The following is a 20,512-nucleotide window of genomic DNA, read 5'->3' as shown; positions in this document are numbered from 1 at the left end:
AAGTGAGTTTGTGTTTATGCAGGATGTACCACCGCCACCGATCGGCAACAAATCATGTCAATGTGGAGCTATACAGAGCCCTCCGCATTGTTACAAAATTTGGGAGGCACATGGCGATGTGGAACAGAGCTTGTTTTTGGCCTCTGGAGGCTCAGCAATTGTGTCACGCCCTCCTACCACATTTTTGGATCAACCATAAATTGGCTTTTAGTGTAGGCCTCTGCAATGGATTAGTTCACGGAGATGGGTGCAAATATTTGTTACTGCTCGACTAAAACAAATCTCGGGCGACCAACAGCCTAACGATCAAACAATGACTAATTGGGGTCAGCCCTAATTTATTTAAATTGACTGATTTCCTTATGAACTGTACCTCAATAAAATATTTTAAATTGTTGCATGTTGTGTTTATATTTTTGTTCAGTATAGCATAACGCACTACCATTAAACATTTTTTACAGCTGAAGCAAGCACACATTTCTTAAATGGACCCTTTTCAGTTTCTCCAGAGTGATTTTATAGGTCGTTAAGCCATGCAAAGCCGCTTTCACATGAAATGTCTTAGAATGTCTCAAATGTTTAATTGTAAACAAGATTGTAAATCACAGAGCATAAAGGCTAAGACCAAGAAGGCGGAATCACTTTCCTTAAACGTATTCATAATGGAAAGAAAATAGCCTTTATTCACGTGTACGCTCAATTCATATGATCCTACATTTTTTTATTTCTCCGAACAGCATATTGTTAAAATTAACTGAATTCCATCTGGTTATTTGGACAGACATGAATGCCATTTTTGACATGGGAGAAATCTAATAAGACCAACTACAATCCACATGCAACCAAGGCTCTCCAGCATATACTCTCTGATTACAACCTCATTGATGCCTGACGAGCACATAATCCTAAAGAAAAATAGTACACTTTCTCCTCAAACAGGCATACATCAATCTCACGAATCGATTTCATACCATTATCTACACCTGTATTTTATTTAATTACGAAAATAGAAATTCAACATATGAGCATGTCTGACCACCACACTTACTACTGCCAACTTCAGAATCTCCTAAAAGAGCCACAAGATGGCGTTTCAACGTTTCTTTACTACAAAATCCTGAATTCTTTGATCAATTTGAAATTCAATTATATTAATTCATAATGACCAATAAAAAAATTCAGTCGATGACACCTGGATTCTATGGAATGCCACCAAAGGTTTTATTAAAAATAAGGCAACTGCATTTGGATCGATTAAATCACAATTAACATTTAGAAATCGGATTTCTTTAACTGTGTTAGAGCGTTCTCCACATACTCTCTTTAGACCAGGTAGCCATTTTTCCAAAGTCAAGACAGAACTTAACTTATTGATTAGACAGAGAGCAGAATTTGCCGTCCATAGAGTAAGACTCAACCATTATTTCCATGGTAATCGTCCCAGTTGTTTACTGGCCAACAAGCTAAGTAGTAACGATCAATTGGCTGATATGAGCAACTATTGAATCTGAAACACGGTAATTACTATCAGAACACAAATTAATTCAAGATTCTCTCGCTTCTATAAAGACCTGTACACCTCTGATTGCTCCCTAACGCATCGAAGATCATAGATGAAGCTGAATTGAGCTCAAGCTATAAAATTAATCTAATCAAAATCAGTCCGGATTCCATCTCTACTTATGGAATCCCAATAGTTCCCATTTAAAATATTTGGGAGTAGAAGGCTCCCCTTCTGTCTATTGGGATAAAATTCATATTGCGGTACAAATAAGGAAAGACGTAGGACTATCCGTGCCAAGCTTTCAATTGTATTTCCAGGCACTAGCATTTCGTCACATCCTAAATTGGTTAAGACATGATTCTTCTGCCCCCTGGCTGAGTATAGAGAGACATATGGTGTCTGCTATTGCCCTGGAAGAGGTAGTCTTCACAGATACTGTATATCCCTTAAACAATGTAAACTACACTTTGGTCCCATTATTGCTCACACAATTTCTATCTTCCGCAACAAAAAAAATGTAACTAGGAATCAAAACGGCATGCCCATACGCCAACATTCCACAATAATGCCTTGCGATCTGGACGACGGCCTTGTGTCACCCCAATAGTCCAAAGGTGGAATCCGTACCCTTATCGATATCATGAACAGTAATGATTTGAAAACATTCCAAAATTCTAAAGATACATTCACATTACCGGGCAATTCCTTTTTTGTTTATTTACAACTTAGGTCAGTAATGCTGGCCTATGGAGTCCCTTGGGAAACCCAACTACTGAAACATCCAATGATGGGATTCATAAATAAATTATCTGGGCCCCGAAAGGACTAGTATACAAAACATTAAAAACACTGCTCTTTCCATGACAGACTGAACATGTGAAAGAGCAGGTTTTCCTAATGTTTTATACATTCAGTGTATTAATTAATGGTGCAATTAAGTCATATATTAATCTATGCCGGTTATAGTAATTAAGTTTAAGGCCCAGTGCAGTCAATTTTCCTGTGTTCTGTATAATTTTTGTATAATGGCTGATGAAAAGAACACTGTAAAAGTGTGAAAAAAATGTGATCAGTGTTATTTCCCAGTAGTTGCTGGTTGAAAAATACAACCCAGGACCTTCTATTCAGCAGGTTTTGTATGGGTTGTGGCTCGCCTCGTGTTTTGGCTCGTCTCATCGAAGCGAAATAAGTTATTAGACCAATAATAAAAGACACTTCCAAACCTCTGCAAATAACAGTTAGTTTTCAAGTTACATATCCCTACCATTAGGCCTCTCTGCTTCCTTCCACAATCCTAACTGTGATTGGTGCACCGCTCTGGTTCCCTTCCCCGTTCCACTCCCAGACAGTCCTAGCAAAATGCTTGCTTGAGAAAGTTGTGCTAAAAAGCTATTTGTTTATTTAAAAAAAAGAAATGTTAATGTAAAACTGCTCAACTTAGTTGTTACCCAGAAATGATTTGATATTGAGCCAAATACAGCTGCACTTGGCCTAGGGAGTGGTCAGTGAAATGCATGCCAAGGCTCAAGCAAGGCTACTTAACAGTGAAATATATATTTAAATATTAGTTCCCTTACCTTGAAAGCAGCCTAATTTCCTGCCCAAATCATCTCCCTTTAAAAAAATTTTTTTTTTTAAAAACCAAGTAATTGGAAAGCAATTGAGCAACACAATCCATTTAAGAGATCATTTGGGCATTACATTTAAAACAAGGGTGATTGACTTACATTCGTTTTTGCTCTGAAAATGCACATTTTACCATTTGTTGGCAGTGGTAGTTTAACAAAACCGAATAGTGGATTGCAGTCACTCCTTGTCTATAGACTGCTTCGAAGGTAAGAAAACAAATATCAAAATATGTGATTTTGCTGAACTCTCTATTTAATGTCATAGGTTATTGTTCTTTTTCCTTACACATTTAACATATGTTTGGATGTTTCATCTTCAATATGTACATTTGTATGCTGCTCTAGTAATCTCAACAATCCACAATATAATTATTTACAAAATAAAAGGGTATTTTGAGCCTCTGAGTACATTCTACAGAAAAGTGATTGAGGGGGGAGACATTCTTCTCGCTGTGAAAGGAGATAAGTCTTTCGGCAGATTACAGACAGGCTCACTTTAGTCTCTCCAAAGCCTGTGGATAATACTTGAGGAAGATTCTGCTGACTATGTCGTAGGTGTCACCCTGTGGTTTGGAGGGGTACTTCCGCTTGTTGAAAACAAAGCCCTTCTCCACCTGGAAGACGGCCTGGTTGAAAGCGTCTTGCTTGAAGGGTCGGCCTCTCTCCAGGCACTCCACCAGGGTGTTGACAAACAGGCTCCATCGCTGGGAATAGTAGTCTTCCATCAGGCCACCCCACTCCTTGCTGGCATAGTCCAGAATGTTGCCCTCGGGCCCCCACAGGGTGATCTGGTTCCGGGCGTTCATGTCGTACAGCCGCGCCTCCGCCTCATCCAGGGCCAGGGAGTGTGCCTGCTCCAGCCACGTCCCCAGCAGGAAGTGGCTGTCGCTGGACAGCAGGCGCTCCAGCTCGGGGAGGAGGTCGTACACCAGCACACCCCCCGCCGTCAGGAGTTCCGGAAGCTTCTGGGCCTGGAAGGCATCCCGGATCTCGCTGTAGTAGTCGTTGGTGAGAAGCTGCAGAACCTCCCGGGTGACGTCCACCAGGTCGTATCGGAACGTCTCTTGGGCCATGAGAGGCCAGGCCGACTGGTACAACAGCCTCCAGGCCTCGTACAGGTCGGCCCGCTGGTACCACACCTCTGTGGTCTTGTGCAGCGAGGGCCGGTGCACCAGCGGACTGTGGTTGTGGTTCTTGTAGTGGGGCACGGTGCAGTTGTAAATGCTACCAAAAAGCAGTCTCCAGGCGGCCGTCAGGTTCTCGTGGGTGCTGCCGTAGCGGCGAACCGCATACAGTGACACCCACTTCGCCAGGTTGACTGGCTCTTTGCGCCACGCCAACTCGCTCATCAGCTCGTACACCACAGGGTTCTGCTCGATTCCCTCCGGCGCCAGCCCGAGCCCAACCAGGGTGGAGTTGGGGAAGGCGAGCGCGTCGAACGGCCCTGAGTTGATGCTCTCCACCGTGCCAAAGAGCCCGCTGTTGCCGCCAAAGTTGTGAAGCATGCACCATATGAAGGGCTGGCCGTAGAAAGACTTGGTTAAGGAGAAAGCCGGCGTGGACTCCGCAAACAAGTCCAGCACGATCATCCGACCGATGGGCACTCCGTGCAGAAGGGCCTGAATCTGGGCAGGCTTCCAGAATGCTGTGTCAAACACAAAGAGCCAGCCCTGCATCAGCCAAATGGCCTGGGGATCCACTGGAGACAAAAAAAAGATTTTGGGGTGAGAGAGAAGAAAGGCAGAGCTCTTGATATGGCTAGGAGTATGGGCAAGGGGTCTGTGTACAACCCCCCCACAGGTGGCACTATGGAAGGGCACCCTGGGGTTACGAAAGTAGGACAATTACAGTAATTACGACCCAATGTATACTGCCATTTTAACATCTGCTCACTGTTGTGGCCGGAATTCCCGGAAGAAAAACTACTTAACAACATTAGAGGGTAACAAAGCTAGTGTCAGCTAATTAACAGACAGCGGGTTTTTTTGCGTCGCTCTGCATGCACGTCTCACCAGAGGTCATGGTGTCGAAGACTGCGCGGCTGACCGCGGACAAGTAGGTGGGGTCCGAGGAGGTCGGCGTCATCTCGTTGAAGGTGTCTGTGTTGTAGATGTGGTCTGTGCCAAATTGCTTGACCAGCTGGGACAGGAACAGGGAGCCGATCCAATGGAAGAGGGGGTCACGGGGGTCCAGGGTATATGCGCAGGAGTAGCTGCAGTTGAAATGGCTCCAGGGCGCCAGTTTGGTCACGTTGGCTTTCGGAAAGAGCCTGGGAAATGGAACAAACAAGGACTGAACAATCCAGGAAAACATTGTTGCCGAGCACATTGATCTTAACTGGTTCAAATACCGCCAAATGGCTATTTATTTTGTATTCCAACAAAAAAATCGAACGGAAGCCATGGATTGATGAAACGGGTTTGAATCAGCAGTCATACCTGACTATGCCCTGAGGCACAATCCCAGAGAAAGCCGGCAGGACAGGCAGCATTCCAAAGGATCTCATTCGGTCTAAAATCTTGAACTGGTGTACAGAAGAAATATACAACATGTATATCATTATTATTCCAAATGCAGGGGGGAATCAATGTGTGTATGGAGACCAATCAAAATGTTAGTACTTGAAGGTAGAGCTGCTTCACATGCCAGGACTGTGGTAGGGGTCCGCCCCACTGGAACAGGTTCCCCATACGGTTCCAGGCTAGGAAGGCGGGGCCAGTGAAGAAGTGGTCAATTTCAGTCTGGTTCAGCCCCAGTGAGAGGTACACCTAATCCATCAAAAACAGCTAGATGTCAGAGTTGTTCTAAAATACAATACGGTTTTAAGACAACATGTGTGTTTAAATAGGAAAAAGTTAGCAAAAAATTACTTTGCACTTTTATCTGGCATTACCCTCACCTATTAGTAGGAAATTAGTTGTAATATGCATTCCAGTTTGCTCCACCTCAGCACATACACACACACACTATGGGATCTCGTTACCTCTTGCCACAAGGCCTCTTGTCCAGTAAATGCCAAAGGCAGATTGATGCCATTCAGTGCCATCCAGTCGATCTCTCTCTGCCATCGTGGCCAGTCCCACCACACTGTGGAGTAGCTCTGAGTGCATACGTTCTGATAGTACCTGAATCTAGAAACAAAAGAAAGGCATTACCAGGGAGCTACACTGGGACGTCGGGAAAACATTGGTGTTTAGTTGCTACACTGGACACAACGTGTCCTCAATCCCATTGAGCACATTTGGAACCTGTTGGATCGGAGGGTGAGGGCTAGGGCCATTCTCCCCAGAAATGTCAGGGAACTTGCAGGTGCCTTGGTGGAAGGGTGGGGTAACATCTCACAGAAAGAACTTGCAAATCTGGTGCAGTCCACGAGGAGATGGTGGCCACACCAGATACTGAAGGCTACTTTTGACCCCCCCCCCCCTTTGTTCAGGGACACATTATTCCATTTCTGTTCGTCACATGTCTGTGGAACTTGTTCAGCTTATGTCTCAGTTGTTGAATCTTGTTATGTTCATACAAATATTTACACATGTTAAGTTTGCTGAAAATAAACGCATTTGACAGTGAGAGGACGTTTCTTTTTTTGCTGAGTTTATTTGTTTTTGTGTCGACAACAACTGTCAAGTTTAGTCATGTTGTGGTGCTCAGTACCTGGATGTGCAAACCACAAGCAAGCACAGGCTGCTGGGTTAACATTTCATTGGTTACCTTACTAAGAAGTCGAGCAGAGGTAACGTAGTGTTTATCTAAACCAAAATCTAGCTAACTTTCATAATATGCTGGCTAAACATTCTGAAGCAAATCAATGTAATTCGCCAGCTGCTATCTGGCAACGTGATTTGTACCTTTTCAAGCAAATGTTAGCTACGTTAAGTTACGTTAGTTACCGGACCATACCTATCTGTTAGCTAGCCAACTAACTACTGCAGAGGCTAACGTGACTGGCCTGTGTGTTCGATTAACATCTGCAGTGACATCAACCGATCCCATTAACATCTGCAGTGACATCAACCGATCCCATTAACATCTGCAGTGACATCAACCGATCCCATTAACATCTGCAGTGACATCAACATCAAGCTCAGCACCAGGAACTAGCGCAAGTCCCCTTTGCTAAATCTTTCCTTCACTCCGTGAAGAGCAAATAAATACAGTGTATTCAAAAAGTATTCAGATCCCTTGATTTGTTCCACATTTTCTTACGTTACAGCCTTATTCTAAAATTGATTAAATAAAAAAATATATATCCTCAATCTACACACAATACCCCACAATGACAAAACGAAAAACAGGTTGACATTCTTCCAAAAAATTTAACAAATACATAAGCATTCAGACCCTTTGCTATGAGATTCGAAATTGAGCTCAGGTGCATCCTTTTTCCATTGATCATCCTTGAGATGTTTCTTCTACAACTTGGAGTCCACTTGTAGTAAATTCAATTGATTAGACATGAATACAAAAACATGTCTGCAGCATTGAAGGTCCCCAAGAACACAGTGGCCTCCATCTTTCTTAAATGGAAGAAGTTTGGAACCAGCAAGACTCTTTCTAGAGCTGGCTGCCCGGCCAAACTGAGCAATCGAGGGAGAAGGGCCTCGGTCAGGGATCAAGAACCCGATGGTCACTGACAGAGCTCCTCTGTGGAGATGGGAGAACCTTCCATGAGGACAACCATCTCTGCAGCACTCCACCAATCAGGCCTTTATGGTAGTGGCCAGACGGAAGCCACTCCTCAGTAAAAGGCACATGACAGCCGGCTTGGAATTTGCCAAAAGGCACCTAAAGGACTGACAAGATTCTCTGATTTGATGAAACCAAGATTGAACTCTTTGGCCTGAATGCCAAGCGTCACGTCTGGAGGAAACCTGGCACCATCCCTACGGTGAAGCATGGTGGCAGCATCATGCTGTGGGGATGTTTTTCAGCGGCAGGGACTGGGAGACTAGTCAGGATCGAGGGAAAGATGAACGGAGCAAAGTACAGAGAGATCCTTGATGAAAACCTGCTCCAGAGCGCTCAGGACCTCCGACTGGGGCAAAGGTTCACCTTCCAACAGGACAATGACCCTAAGCACACAGCCAAGACAATGCAGGAGTGGCTTCGGGACAAGTCTCTGAATGTCCTTGAGTGACCCAGTCAGCCCGGACTCTAACATCTCTGGAGAGACCTGAAAATAGCTGTGTAGCAACGCTCCCCATCCAACCTGACCGAGCTTGAGAGGATATTCAGAGAAGAAATGGGAGAAACTCCCCAAATACAGGTGTGCCAAGCTTGTAGTGTCATACCCAAGAAGACTCAAGGCTGTAATCGCTGCCAAAGGTGCTCCATCAAAATACTGAGTAAAGGGTCTGAATACTTATGTATTTCATTTTTAAACATTTTTTAAAAATCTGCTTTTGCTTTGTCATTATTGGGTACTGTGTGTAGATTGATGAGGAAAAAACGATTTAATTAATTTTAGAATAAGGCTGTAAATAAAAATATAAATAAATAAAATGTGGAAAAAGTGAAGGGGTCTGAATACTTTCCGAATGCACTGTGTACTGGAGCGAGGCATAAACATGGTGTGTGTCTTGTGGTAATAGATGGTGTGTTATAAGTAGGCTACAACGTCTACTGTAGTTCTCTGTCTTGTAGCTGCTTAGTTGATTGTTTATGCAAAGCTTGAAGTCTAAATTGGAGAAAATTAGTAAGGAGATGGTGAGGGTGACTGACTGGTGCTTGTTAAGTGTGGGTAGTGTGCGTGAAGGTTAGTATGCATGATCTATTGACATGAGTGAGGTAGGTGGGTGGATATAGTACTTTGAGTGCGTATTGATGGGGACAAAGTAGTAAAATGTTGGCTAATCACTAACTAGTGTATGTTCTACAGACTAATCCTGCTGCTGACCTTGACACCAGCGTTTGTCATACAGATCCTGTAGATCCATTGGATGAAAGCTTTCAGCCGGGAACAAGCGAGCTCAACATCTGATTTCAGCCAAATCATAATTGACTTACACTTCACCGTTAATGTCGTGTCATGGGAAAAACGGCCCCATGCTTGCCATGCGCTTTACAAGCCAACCACTGTTAACATGATGACATTGCTGGGGTTAGCTGATGTGCGACTAATGCACTATGGATAATTGAAGGGCACAAATGTCCACAGCCCTCACGATAAACAAATTAAACTCAATTGTAATAACACTCCATTCTTCACGTCCCACTGATTTTCGCTTTAAAAGGGCCCAGCCACAGCACAAATGTCTACAGCCCTCACGGTAAACAAGGAAAACTCAATTGTAACAATGCTCTGTTCTCGCCCCCCCCCCCCCCCCCAATTTTCACTGTGCCATAAAGCAGCGAAAGAGAGCCCAGAACACTGAACTGGTCATATGCAAATGCTGACACTCCGAGAGAGACTACGCACATATTTCACATGCAGGGTCAAACATAATGTGCAATATTTTTCTTTCCACATTCACCGCTATTGTCTGCCGATTTAATGAACGAGCATTGATCGTGACAAGACTACATACAGTGGCTTGCGAAAGTATTCACACCACTTGGCATTTTTCCTATTTTGTTGCCATACAACCTGGAATTAAAATTTATTTTTTGAGGGGTTTGTATCATTTGATTTACACAACATGCCTACCACTTTGAAGATGCAAAATACTTTTTATCGTGAAACAAACAAGAAATAAGACAAAAAAACTGAAAACTTGAGTGTGCATAACTATTCACCCCCCCAAAGTCAATACTTTGTAGAGCCACCTTTTTCAGCAATTACAACTGCAAGTCTTTTGGGGTATGTCTCTCTCTCTATAAGCTTGGCACATCTAGCCACTGGGATTTTTGCCCATTCTTCAAGGCAAAACTGCTCCAGCTCCTTCAAGTTGGATGGGTTCCGCTGGTGTACAGCAATCTTTAAGTCATACCACAGATTCTCAATTGGATTGAGGTCTGGGCTTAGACTAGGCCATTCCACGACATTTAAAATGTTTCCCCTTAAACCACTCAAGTGTTGCTTTAGCAGTATGCTTAGGGTTATTGTCCTGCTGGAAGGTGAACCTCTATCCCAGTCTCAAATCTCTGTAAGTCTGAAACAGGTTTCCCACAATAATTTCTCTGTATTTAGAGCCATCCATCATTCCTTCAATTCTGACCTGTTTCCCAGTCCCTGATGCTGCCACCACCATGCTTCACTGTGGGGATGGTGTTCTCAGGGTGATGGGAGGTGTTGGGTTTGCACCAGACATAGCGTTTTCCTTGATGGCCAAAAAGCTCAATTTTAGTCTCATCTGACCAGAGTACCTTCTTCCATATGTTTGGGGAGTCTCCCACATGCCTTTTGGCAAACACCAAACGCGTTTGCTTATTTTTTTTTCTTTAAGCAATGGCTTTTTTCTGGACACTCTTCCGTAAAGCCCAGCTCTGTGGAGTGTACGGCTTAAAGTGGATGTGGCGGCAGGTAGCCTAGTGGTTAGAGCGTTGGGCCAGTAATCGAAAGGTTGCTAGATCGAATCCCCGAGCTGACAAGATAAAAAAAATCTGTCATTCTGCCCCTGAACAAGGCAGTTAACCCACTGTTCCTAGACCGTCATTGTAAATAAGAATTTGTTCTTAACTGACTTGCCTAGTTAAATAAAAAGGTAAAATATTTAATAAGTGGTCCTATGGACAGATATTCCAATCTCCGCTGTGGAGCTTTGCAGCTCCTTCAGGGTTATCTTTGGTCTCTTTGTTGACTCTCTGATTAATGTCCTCCTTGCCTGGTCTGTGGGCTTTGGTGGGTGGCCCTCTCTTGGCAGGTCAGTACTTCTCCACAACTTCATCCCTGACCTGTTTGGAAAGCTCTTTGGTCTTCATGGTGCCCCTTGCTTAGTGGTGTTGCAGACTGGGGCATTTCAGAACAGGTGTATATATACACTGAGCTCATGTGACACTTAAAGTCCACCTGTGTGCAATCTTTTGAAGGTAATTGGTTGCACCAGATCTTAGTTAGGGGCTTCATAGCAAATACATATGCATGCACCACTTTTCCATTTTTTAGAATGTTTTTAAACAAGTTATTGTTTTCATTTCACTTCACCAATTTGGACTATTTTGTGTATGTCCATTACATGAAATCCAAATAAAAAATCAATTTAAATTACAGGTTGTAATGCAACAAAATAGGAAAAACAATAGGAAAAATGCCAAGGGGATGAATACTTTTGCAAGGCACTGTAGGCAGGGGTCGTTACACTATCCTCCCCGTCTGTAGCGGTGCATGAGTAAAATCAATGAGGAAGCCAAGCCAGGAAAAAAGTGTTGTGATAATTACATGGTTTGCTCTTTAACCTGTTAGTTCATATCCCTTGCCACCATGATATATAGGCCTACGGCCGAGACAGTAAGAAGACAAAGTGGCAGAATAAATTCAACCACACCTTTGTTTCATCACAAAATCGGAGAGCAACATCTGTCCGGTGAAGTCCACAAACAAACAGTTACATGACCTACTACAGACTGGTCAAGCAAGTTAATGTTTGAGACATTTTCGGACTACTAAACAACTATTGATTTAGAACCACAGAGTTGCAAAATCGCAAAGAAAACAGGAGCTGCCTCCACTATTCCAACACCATTTCAACATCATCAAATCATCTATGCTTAGTATAATACAGTCACAACTAAGATACCAGAAACTATTTAGTCCAATCAACGTAAGCTACATATGATACATCTGTCCATGGTATGGATTTCTCTGTCTGTTTTTTATTTATTTTTCCCTATATAGACACACCCTACGTGTTTTAATAAAATAAACTATATGTAGGCTACTGAACTTCTCTGATTCTTTAAGCACACTGATTAAATAATTAAGACACAAATGACTGGAGGGAGCCAGAGATCAAGATAGACTAACAAAAAATGTAATAAAAAAAAAAACAACTTACCAAATCTCTTCCTCCCGCTACTACTGGCCTTTGCAGATTCTGCTGTTATGCCACTGCTGTTACGTTCCAAATAGGCTACACCAAGGGTCGGCAACCTTTTCCATTTGGAGTGCCAATTTATCTTACCATTTCTACCAATCTGTGTGCCAGTTATGATTTTTATATGCACATTTTTGTAGAACAGTTTAATTTATAATAAAGTCTATGTATCTCAAAATCATCATGTGGTTAATCAAAATTCTAAAAGTAACTTATATTGCCATTGCCAACGATGTAAAAAAAGCCTACATAGAGCCAACAAATAAAAACTTACAGCCCGCAGGTAGAAAATATCCTGATGAAATGTAAATATCCTATACATCACATTGGCTACTCATGGCCCGTCTGCAAAGAACTTGAAACATTGTATCCACTATTATGTTGGGTCAGGCCTGAAGCTTGAGCTAGCAAACTTGCAACATTTAAGAAAATATTCTGGGCCCTCAAGAGTTTCCTGCGGACAGACATAGCTGTAGGACATGTGCGCAAGGAATAAGAAGTAGTGATGCACCGATATTACATTTTTGGCCGATACCGATATATATTTTCCTTTCCAAATAAACGATATCGATAACCGATATTTAACATTTTAGTGGCCTTTTAAGCATTCTAGTGCAGTTATATAGTTAACACACACACGGATGCAGCGTTCTAAGGCACTGCATCTCAGTGCAAGAGACATCACTACAGTCCCTGGTTCGAATCCAGGCTGTATCACATCCGGCCGTGATTGGGAGTCCCATAGGGCAGCGCACAATTGGCCCAGCATTGGCCGGGTTTGGCCGGGGTAGGCAGTCATTGTAAAGAAGAATTTGTTCTTAACTGACTTGCCTAGTTAACTAAAGGTTACACACACCACACTGACCAAAAAGTTATTTTTTTGGCATTTACGTATGTCCCCATTACCAGTAAAACAATCAAAACCTATTTCTTTCACTTACTTGCTGTGCTGTTTCGTGGTTCATTTGTTCAGTCGTTTCATTCTCAACCAGGCTTTCTCTCTATGGCACTCAGTTTGGGTCTTTGCGTGTCAAATAGTGTTATTTGTTTTTGACCAATCAGGACCTGAATATGACTGCACATCACATAATTTAACGCGTTCATTCATTTTTTATGTAGTTATTACACATTGATTACACCATCACTCATATTTCAATGTCACAACGATTCATCAATACGTATGCTATGACGCTGGTAAAGTTGTCGAACAAAAAAGCTAGCTAGCTCATGGATGCAAACAATGTTCTTCCCCCGAAACATAGCAAAATGACAATCTGTTTCAGTAGCTATATAGTTAGCTAGCTAACTATATAGCTAGGTGTCATGATCTAAAATAACCCTAATTTATAAGACCGTTCTTATTTGATTAATGGTGGTTAGACCCATCTGTGAAGCTTGCCACAATAAGGATTAGCCACAATAGTGGAATTTGCGGTTAGCCTTCAAAATAAAAGTATGTCATTGACAGTGCTGCAAATGAATACAAATAGTAGAATTATGCCATAATTTAATAGAACATGCTAAACGAGGTTGTTTAATCACAAGTTGTATTATACTTTAGAATTGCATTGGGGGCATACTTATTTAACTGTACAGCCTTACCTATGGATTGTGGATCAATGACATGGGGTATCAGCCTACTCAGTGACACCCAGAGAACATTGGCGTCATAGCTCTTATTGCGGGACTCTGAAACAACTGAATTGAGCCACAATTGGTTACAATTCCACCAGTAACCTTCTGCATCACTTTCAAAGAGGTACTTATTTTTTGAAGGCAAACCGCAAATTCCACTATTGTGGCTAATCCTTATTGTGGCTAGCTTCACAACACATAACCCAGTCAAGCCTCACTAGCCAGATGAAGCTAGCTGGCTGCTTATAAAGTTAGCTTTGGGCAACAGGGTTAAGTAGCTGGCTAGCTATTTATTTCCATGAACTGAACTTCAATCGGTGAAAACAAGTGGCTACCTAGCTAATACTTACTCACAAGGATTCCTAAAACATTGCTAAGAATACTGAAAATGACTGCAATTTCTACTGGTCATTGTTTTCAGGCTGGTTGTATTGGTGCTAGCTAGGTACCAAGCTAAAGCTAGCTACCCCAGAAGTTGCAGTCAAACAAATAATGCTTTATTACCAACAAGGTATTGTAAACATATCGTTTGTGGCCTGTGTTTGCAGACTTTTTTGTACAGCTTTGACAGCGCTACTGATAGTAATGGTGGCGCTTGGCTTGCAAGTGCAAATTCAGAACACACAACATTCAATAATAGAACTGTTATTTGACTCGTCAAATAGTGTTATTTGACATGCATCTTTTTTGACACGCAAAGCCCCAAAACGGCGTTCCATAGTATGTCGTGAAGCTATTACTGTGTAACTCCGGTAGGGCAACATGTGTACCGGTGCTCGAACAGTCGGTGAAAGCCAACATCACAACAGAGAACGGTTGATTGTCAAGGGCAATGAATGCCATTATCTTGGTGTTAATGGATTTCGCCTTTGAGTTGTCTCGCTGAAATTCTTACTCTTTCAAATGACTGCTCGACTTGTTGACTGCTCGATCCACACAGCAGATATTGTGGGCTAGGTTAGGAATGCTGTGTTGCATAACATTTTACGTGATGTCATTACGTCATGTATCTACATTATATAGGTATGCACGTCAACTTTGACATCAGTTTTGCACATCGGCGTTAATAGACATCGGGCCGATACCGATGTTGGTATTTTTAGCTAATATCATCTGATTCCAATATGTTCACCGATATATCGTGCATCCCTAATAAGAAGTAATCAGTTAGGCCTATTTTACGACCTTTCCACTGGAGCAGAGAATTACATTTTTCCCCCCTTTCATGCTGAGTGGTTATCGAAAGAGAGCTGCAAATATTTTTTAAATAGGCTACGTTGAGGAACTATTGTCATTCACAATGGATGTAAAAACAGACTTTGTTTACTTGCTGTTTGAGGTGAATAAAAAATTAATAATTAGTTCCACAGCGGTGGTGAGTTAAGACAATCAAAAATTCTATCAGAATCCCAAATGGGCACTTCTGTAGGTCTATATTTGCACGCAGGCCAGGTAGCCCAGGCCTACTTTTATGGATAATCAGGTGCGCGTCCTTACTCAACATTGACAGGAGCGCTACAAACAAACAATAATTAATAAATCGACTCCTAAATGGAATGAAATAAACCAAAACTTGTTCCTCACAAGTGTAGCTTAGGTTGTGCGGTCCACAAACAACTTGTCCACTTCGACAATGAGAACGGTAAAAGACTAATAATAATAATACACTGCTCAAAAAAATAAAGGGAACACTTAAACAACACAATGTAACTCCAAGTCAATCACACTTCTGTGAAATCAAACTGTCCACTTAGGAAGCAACACTGATTGACAATAAATTTCACATGCTGTTGTGCAAATGGAATAGACAAAAGGTGGAAATTATAGGCAATTAGCAAGACACCCCCAATAAAGAAATGGTTCTGCAGGTGGTGACCACAGACCACTTCTCAGTTCCTATGCTTCCTGGCTGATGTTTTGGTCACTTTTGAATGCTGGCGGTGCTTTCACTCTAGTGGTAGCATGAGACGGAGTCTACAACCCACACAAGTGGCTCAGGTAGTGCAGCTCATCCAGGATGGCACATCAATGCGAGCTGTGGCAAGAAGGTTTGCTGTGTCTGTCAGCGTAGTGTCCAGAGCATGGAGGCGCTACCAGGAGACAGGCCAGTACATCAGGAGACGTGGAGGAGGCCGTAGGAGGGCAACAACCCAGCAGCAGGACCGCTACCTCCGCCTTTGTGCAAGGAGGAGCACTGCCAGAGCCCTGCAAAATGACCTCCAGCAGGCCACAAATGTGCATGTGTCAGCATATGGTCTCACAAGGGGTCTGAGGAACTCATCTCGGTACCTAATGGCAGTCAGGCTACCTCTGGCGAGCACATGGAGGCCTGTGCGGCCCCACAAAGAAATGCCACCCCACACCATGACTGACCCACCGCCAAACCGGTCATGCTGGAGGATGTTGCAGGCAGCAGAACGTTCTCCACGGCGTCTCCAGACTCTGTCACGTCTGTCACGTGCTCATGTGCTCAGTGTGAACCTGCTTTCATCTGTGAAGAGCACAGGGCGCCAGTGGCGAATTTGCCAATCTTGGGGTTCTCTGGCAAATGCCAAACGTCCTGCACGGTGTTGGGCTGTAAGCACAACCCCCACCTGTGGACGTCGGGCCCTCATACCACCCTCATGGAGTCTGTTTCTGACCGTTTGAGCAGACACATGCACATTTGTGGCCTGCTGGAGGTCATTTTGCAGGGCTCTGGCAGTGCACCTCCTTGCACAAAGGCGGAGGTAGCGGTCCTGCTGCTGGGTTGTTGCCCTCCTACGGCCTCCTAAACGTCTCCTGATGTACTGGCCTGTCTCCTGGTAGCGCCTCCATGCTCTGGACACTACGCTGACAGACACAGCAAACCTTTTTGCCACAGCTCGCATTGATGTGCCATCCTGGATGAACTGCACTACCTGAGCCACTTGTGTGGGTTGTAGACTCCGTCTCATGCTACCACTAGAGTGAAAGCACCGCCAGCATTCAAAAGTGATCAAAACATCAGCCAGGAAGCATAGGAACTGAGAAGTGGTCTGTGGTCACCACCTGCAGAACCATTTCTTTATTGGGGGTGTCTTGCTAATTGCCTATAATTTCCACCTTTTGTCTATTCCATTTGCACAACAGCATGTGAAATTTATTGTCAATCAGTGTTGCTTCCTAAGTGGACAGTTTGATTTCACAGAAGTGTGATTGACTTGGAGTTACATTGTGTTGTTTAAGTGTTCCCTTTATTTTTTTGAGCAGTGTATATTGAATGCATTAACAGAAATTACCGTAACAAAACAAACATTGTACATTAGAAATTATGGGATTTAGCGGAAATGTGATACTTGTGTGCCATCCCCGTGGCCTCCACAATCGATTAGTCCACTGAGACAGGCGTGAATCAGACAGGTGTCTCATATCATAAAATCTATATATTTTAGACTGCTTGACTAAAAAAAGATCTTAGTCAACCAACAGCCTATCGACCGAACAATACTGAGACAGAGTATCTCAGATGCTTTCTCCAGTGAGATACTGTACATTCAGCCTCTTGCGAATTGAAGGAAAATTAGGAAACAGACTAAAGACAAATTATTTTATTCATTGTCAATTTTTGGGGAGATACCTGGCTTCCCTTGGCATCCATGAATGAATACACACCACTGCTCTCCATACAGGAGGAGCGTGTCCCCATGCTTAACAATAGCAAGTCACTCATGTACGTGCTTTTCTGATGGCCTCATGGCAGCCATATCCCACTTCTGACTCCAATGTAGCGAATGGCTACATTGCAATGCTTCGTGCGGGACTCGAACTCGGGTCTCCCAAGCCATTGGCACAAGAATGTACTCTTAAAACCTCTTGCATTCGTGAGAATCGGCCTATGGCAAAATTGAAATGTTTCTAACAGAAGAAATCTGGGAAACATATGCATAACCAGGTAGCAATGAAAAGGGAATAGTTTGGAGATTATGGAACATTAAACTAAAAAGGTGAGGACAACAGTTCACCTGACAAGACTGAATCCAAACATTACACTGTTAATTTTACATTTACTATACTTTGCGGTTCCTTATCTTTCCAAAAACTGTACCACAAGCAATGTGTGTTCACCTTCGGACTGAGCGTCTGGGCTCTTAACAAAAGTCCCCCGGGAAGAAGATATCTTCATCAATAAGCACTAAAGATAGTTAGCGTCTATGAATGAAGTAACTTGCTCACTGCTCCAAAAGGATCCCACTAGGAGATCATAACAAGCCAATGGCTCTAAAGGCTGTATGTATGCCCTGCATAGCATTCTCATATTTGTGGTAGTACTAGATTTCCATAACTGAGCAGCTTTTTCAAGCTTCTAAACATAAATTGACAATACCAACCAGTCAATAAAAGATAGGCCCTATTTGAGATATTAGAATTTGTTAAAGTCAAAACATTTGTGTAAGATGCAAATTAGATTGATAATGCACAATATGCCATTGAGTTCTGCATACATTGTTACATCCCGCTGCAACCTGGTCTCAAAGCATTTCACATTATTCTGTACGTACATCCCAGACACTCCATTTCGTATGTATGGTATGTAATCATTTGTGGATGTCCATCACCAATTTCATATGATATGTCGCGGTTTACAATTCATATTATATGTTACGAATTTTCTAAACATACAATATGTTATGATTTTGCAGAACGTACAATATGTTGAAACAAACGTATGAAATGATACGAATTCTAGCTAGGTGGATAACATCAGCTAGCTGGCTAACGTTAGTTAGGGGTTAGGGTTATGTTTAGGAGTTAGGTTAAAGCATTAAGGTTGTGGTTAGTGTTAGCCAGAGGTGTGGACTCGAGTCACAAATATGATGACTTGCAACTCGACTGACTTGAACACCAATGACTCGTGACTTGACTTGGACTTGAGCCTTATGACTCGACCTGACTTGATACCCTCCCCAAGCCCAAATATTTAAAATGATGCTATTAAAAAGTGTGCAGCGCATCAAATCTTCATTTAATGGATTACAGTTTGAATAGGACAGCAGCCAATCAAATTGTCCCTGCTGAGAAAAAGTTGTGAGAAAAAGTTGTGCGTGGCAGTGCAGAGGAACGTCGGCGGGTGAATTCAGATGAAGCCCTTGTAAAGATGATACCCAAAATTATTATTTTCGGATATAAAGACGACGCTGAATCAACAAAAAACAGATTGCAACTTGCAAAACATGCAGGAAGAAAATTACAGATGGAGGCGCAACAATTTCCAGCTTTGTTCGACATTTGAAGCTGCACAAAGAACGGTAAGTCATGGCTAATATAGCCAACAGCTATACATTTTATTACTGTACTAGTGTATCATGTAGGCTAACATATCATTAAATCAATGAGTCTCCACACAGTCAGTCAGTGCAGGAACGTGATCATTGCACCCAATATTGAGCTACAACTGGCTAGGCAGTTGGTAGCCTAAATCCTGCCTGATGTTACTGTTGTTCCTAAAACCATTGACATACGTTAGCCTACTGTAACCACACAGAGTGTGTGTTAAGGTTGGGCGATTGTGTACAAGCCTACATCGCCCAATAGCGATCCTTGATAGTCGATTACTATTGGGGGGGGGGGGGGGGGGGGGGTTTTTCTCATGGCTACCTATGTATTTCCATTGAAATATGAAATTTATTTGGAAAGTAAAAAATATATAGATATTTTTAAAAGCATTCATGATTTGTGTAAATGTAGTATACTAACTATTACTCTTGTTCAAAATATGAAATGGTATTTCATTTGGTGAAGAGCACATTATAGGACTCGAAAGTCAAAATTTTGGACTCGAGACTTGACTCGGACTTGCCTGTCTTGACTTGGGACTTACTTGTGACTTGTAAAACAAAGACTTGGTCCCACCTCTGGGGTTACCTAAAATGGTTAAGGTTAGGGGAAGGGTTAGCTAACACGCTAAGTAGTTGCAAAGTAGCTAAAAAGTAATAAGTAGTTAATAATTAACAAAAAATATCTGTGATGAGTTTCAAACTTGCAACCTTTGGGTTAGTAACCATAACCTTATGTAACCATTTATCTTGTGTAACCATACCAATCATAACATATCATACTCTGATTCAGAAGGGTTAGGTGAAATGCAGAAGACACATTTCAGTTGAAGGCATTCAGTTGTACAACTGACTAGGTACGTCTAATTTGAGTGTTTCGTGTTTACTATGTTACGTCTAGTCTATGAGGCCAGGCTGCCCTATTTCATCCTGTGAGGACTGTACCATCGCCGCATAAAGTTTCGTTCACTTACCTGTGTTGGGTGCTGATGCGCAGTACGCCTGTGAGTTGCGGCAAAGGGCGAGGAATGTTTAGTTGATTACCTGACCACGATACGTGACAATTACAGAAGTATTTTAAGTAGTTGTAAATCCCAGAGGCGACTGCCACCCCAGTGCTGCCTGTGGCTATGATTTTATTGTTTTTCGCCGACCGGAGCTCACACACTTCCAAATTATCATTGGATAAAGTTCTGTTGACGGACACTATGAACTCACGAGATCTGTTTCCAAGTAGACGTCTCAGAAGTTCCACTACAGCTCTTCCCTGAGTCTTGTCGTTGGCTTGCGGTTTTAAATGTGCGAGAGTCTGAAACTCACAATGTGCTGATAAATTAGAGACTACTGCGAGTAAAACAATGCTATAAATACATTTAAATCTCATTTTGATCAAAGTCAACTTAAGCGAAAGAGCCGTATGCGTCCGTGTTATAAAATACGAGTTTGGTCAATTTTCAGGCAAACAGGAAGTTTTCG

The 20,512-nt window shown here is 42.5% G+C and overlaps 1 protein-coding gene across 1 annotated transcript; it reads right to left on the bottom strand.

Annotated features, from left to right (window-relative positions):
- Positions 1-663: 663 nt before the first annotated feature.
- naglu (N-acetylglucosaminidase, alpha) lies at positions 664-20,512 on the bottom strand. The gene is made up of 6 exons (XM_038991416.1): positions 20,011-20,512; positions 6,116-6,263; positions 5,754-5,900; positions 5,571-5,656; positions 5,145-5,401; positions 664-4,831 (listed from the first exon to the last, which is right to left on the bottom strand). The coding sequence occupies exons 1-6, from the start codon at positions 20,418-20,420 to the stop codon at positions 3,624-3,626; spliced, it is 2,256 nt and encodes a 751-aa protein (XP_038847344.1). The 5' UTR covers positions 20,421-20,512; the 3' UTR covers positions 664-3,623.

The sequence above is a fragment of the Salvelinus namaycush genome, chromosome 4 (genome assembly GCF_016432855.1).
Source record: "Salvelinus namaycush isolate Seneca chromosome 4, SaNama_1.0, whole genome shotgun sequence".
In the NCBI taxonomy this organism is placed as follows: domain Eukaryota; kingdom Metazoa; phylum Chordata; class Actinopteri; order Salmoniformes; family Salmonidae; genus Salvelinus; species Salvelinus namaycush.
This window is presented reverse-complemented; position numbering and strand designations above follow the sequence as displayed.

Bases quoted from the DNA above. Each gene is read 5' to 3' on its own strand.
- naglu (XM_038991416.1), bottom strand. From the start codon at position 20,420: ATGAGATTTAAATGTATTTATAGCATTGTTTTACTCGCAGTAGTCTCT. The intron at 6,264-20,010 runs GTAAGTGAACGA...TTTTGTTTCTAG, and splicing joins CGCATCAGCACCCAACACAG to ATTCAGGTACTATCAGAACG. The intron at 5,901-6,115 runs GTAACGAGATCC...TTGATGGATTAG, and splicing joins AAGAGGCCTTGTGGCAAGAG to GTGTACCTCTCACTGGGGCT.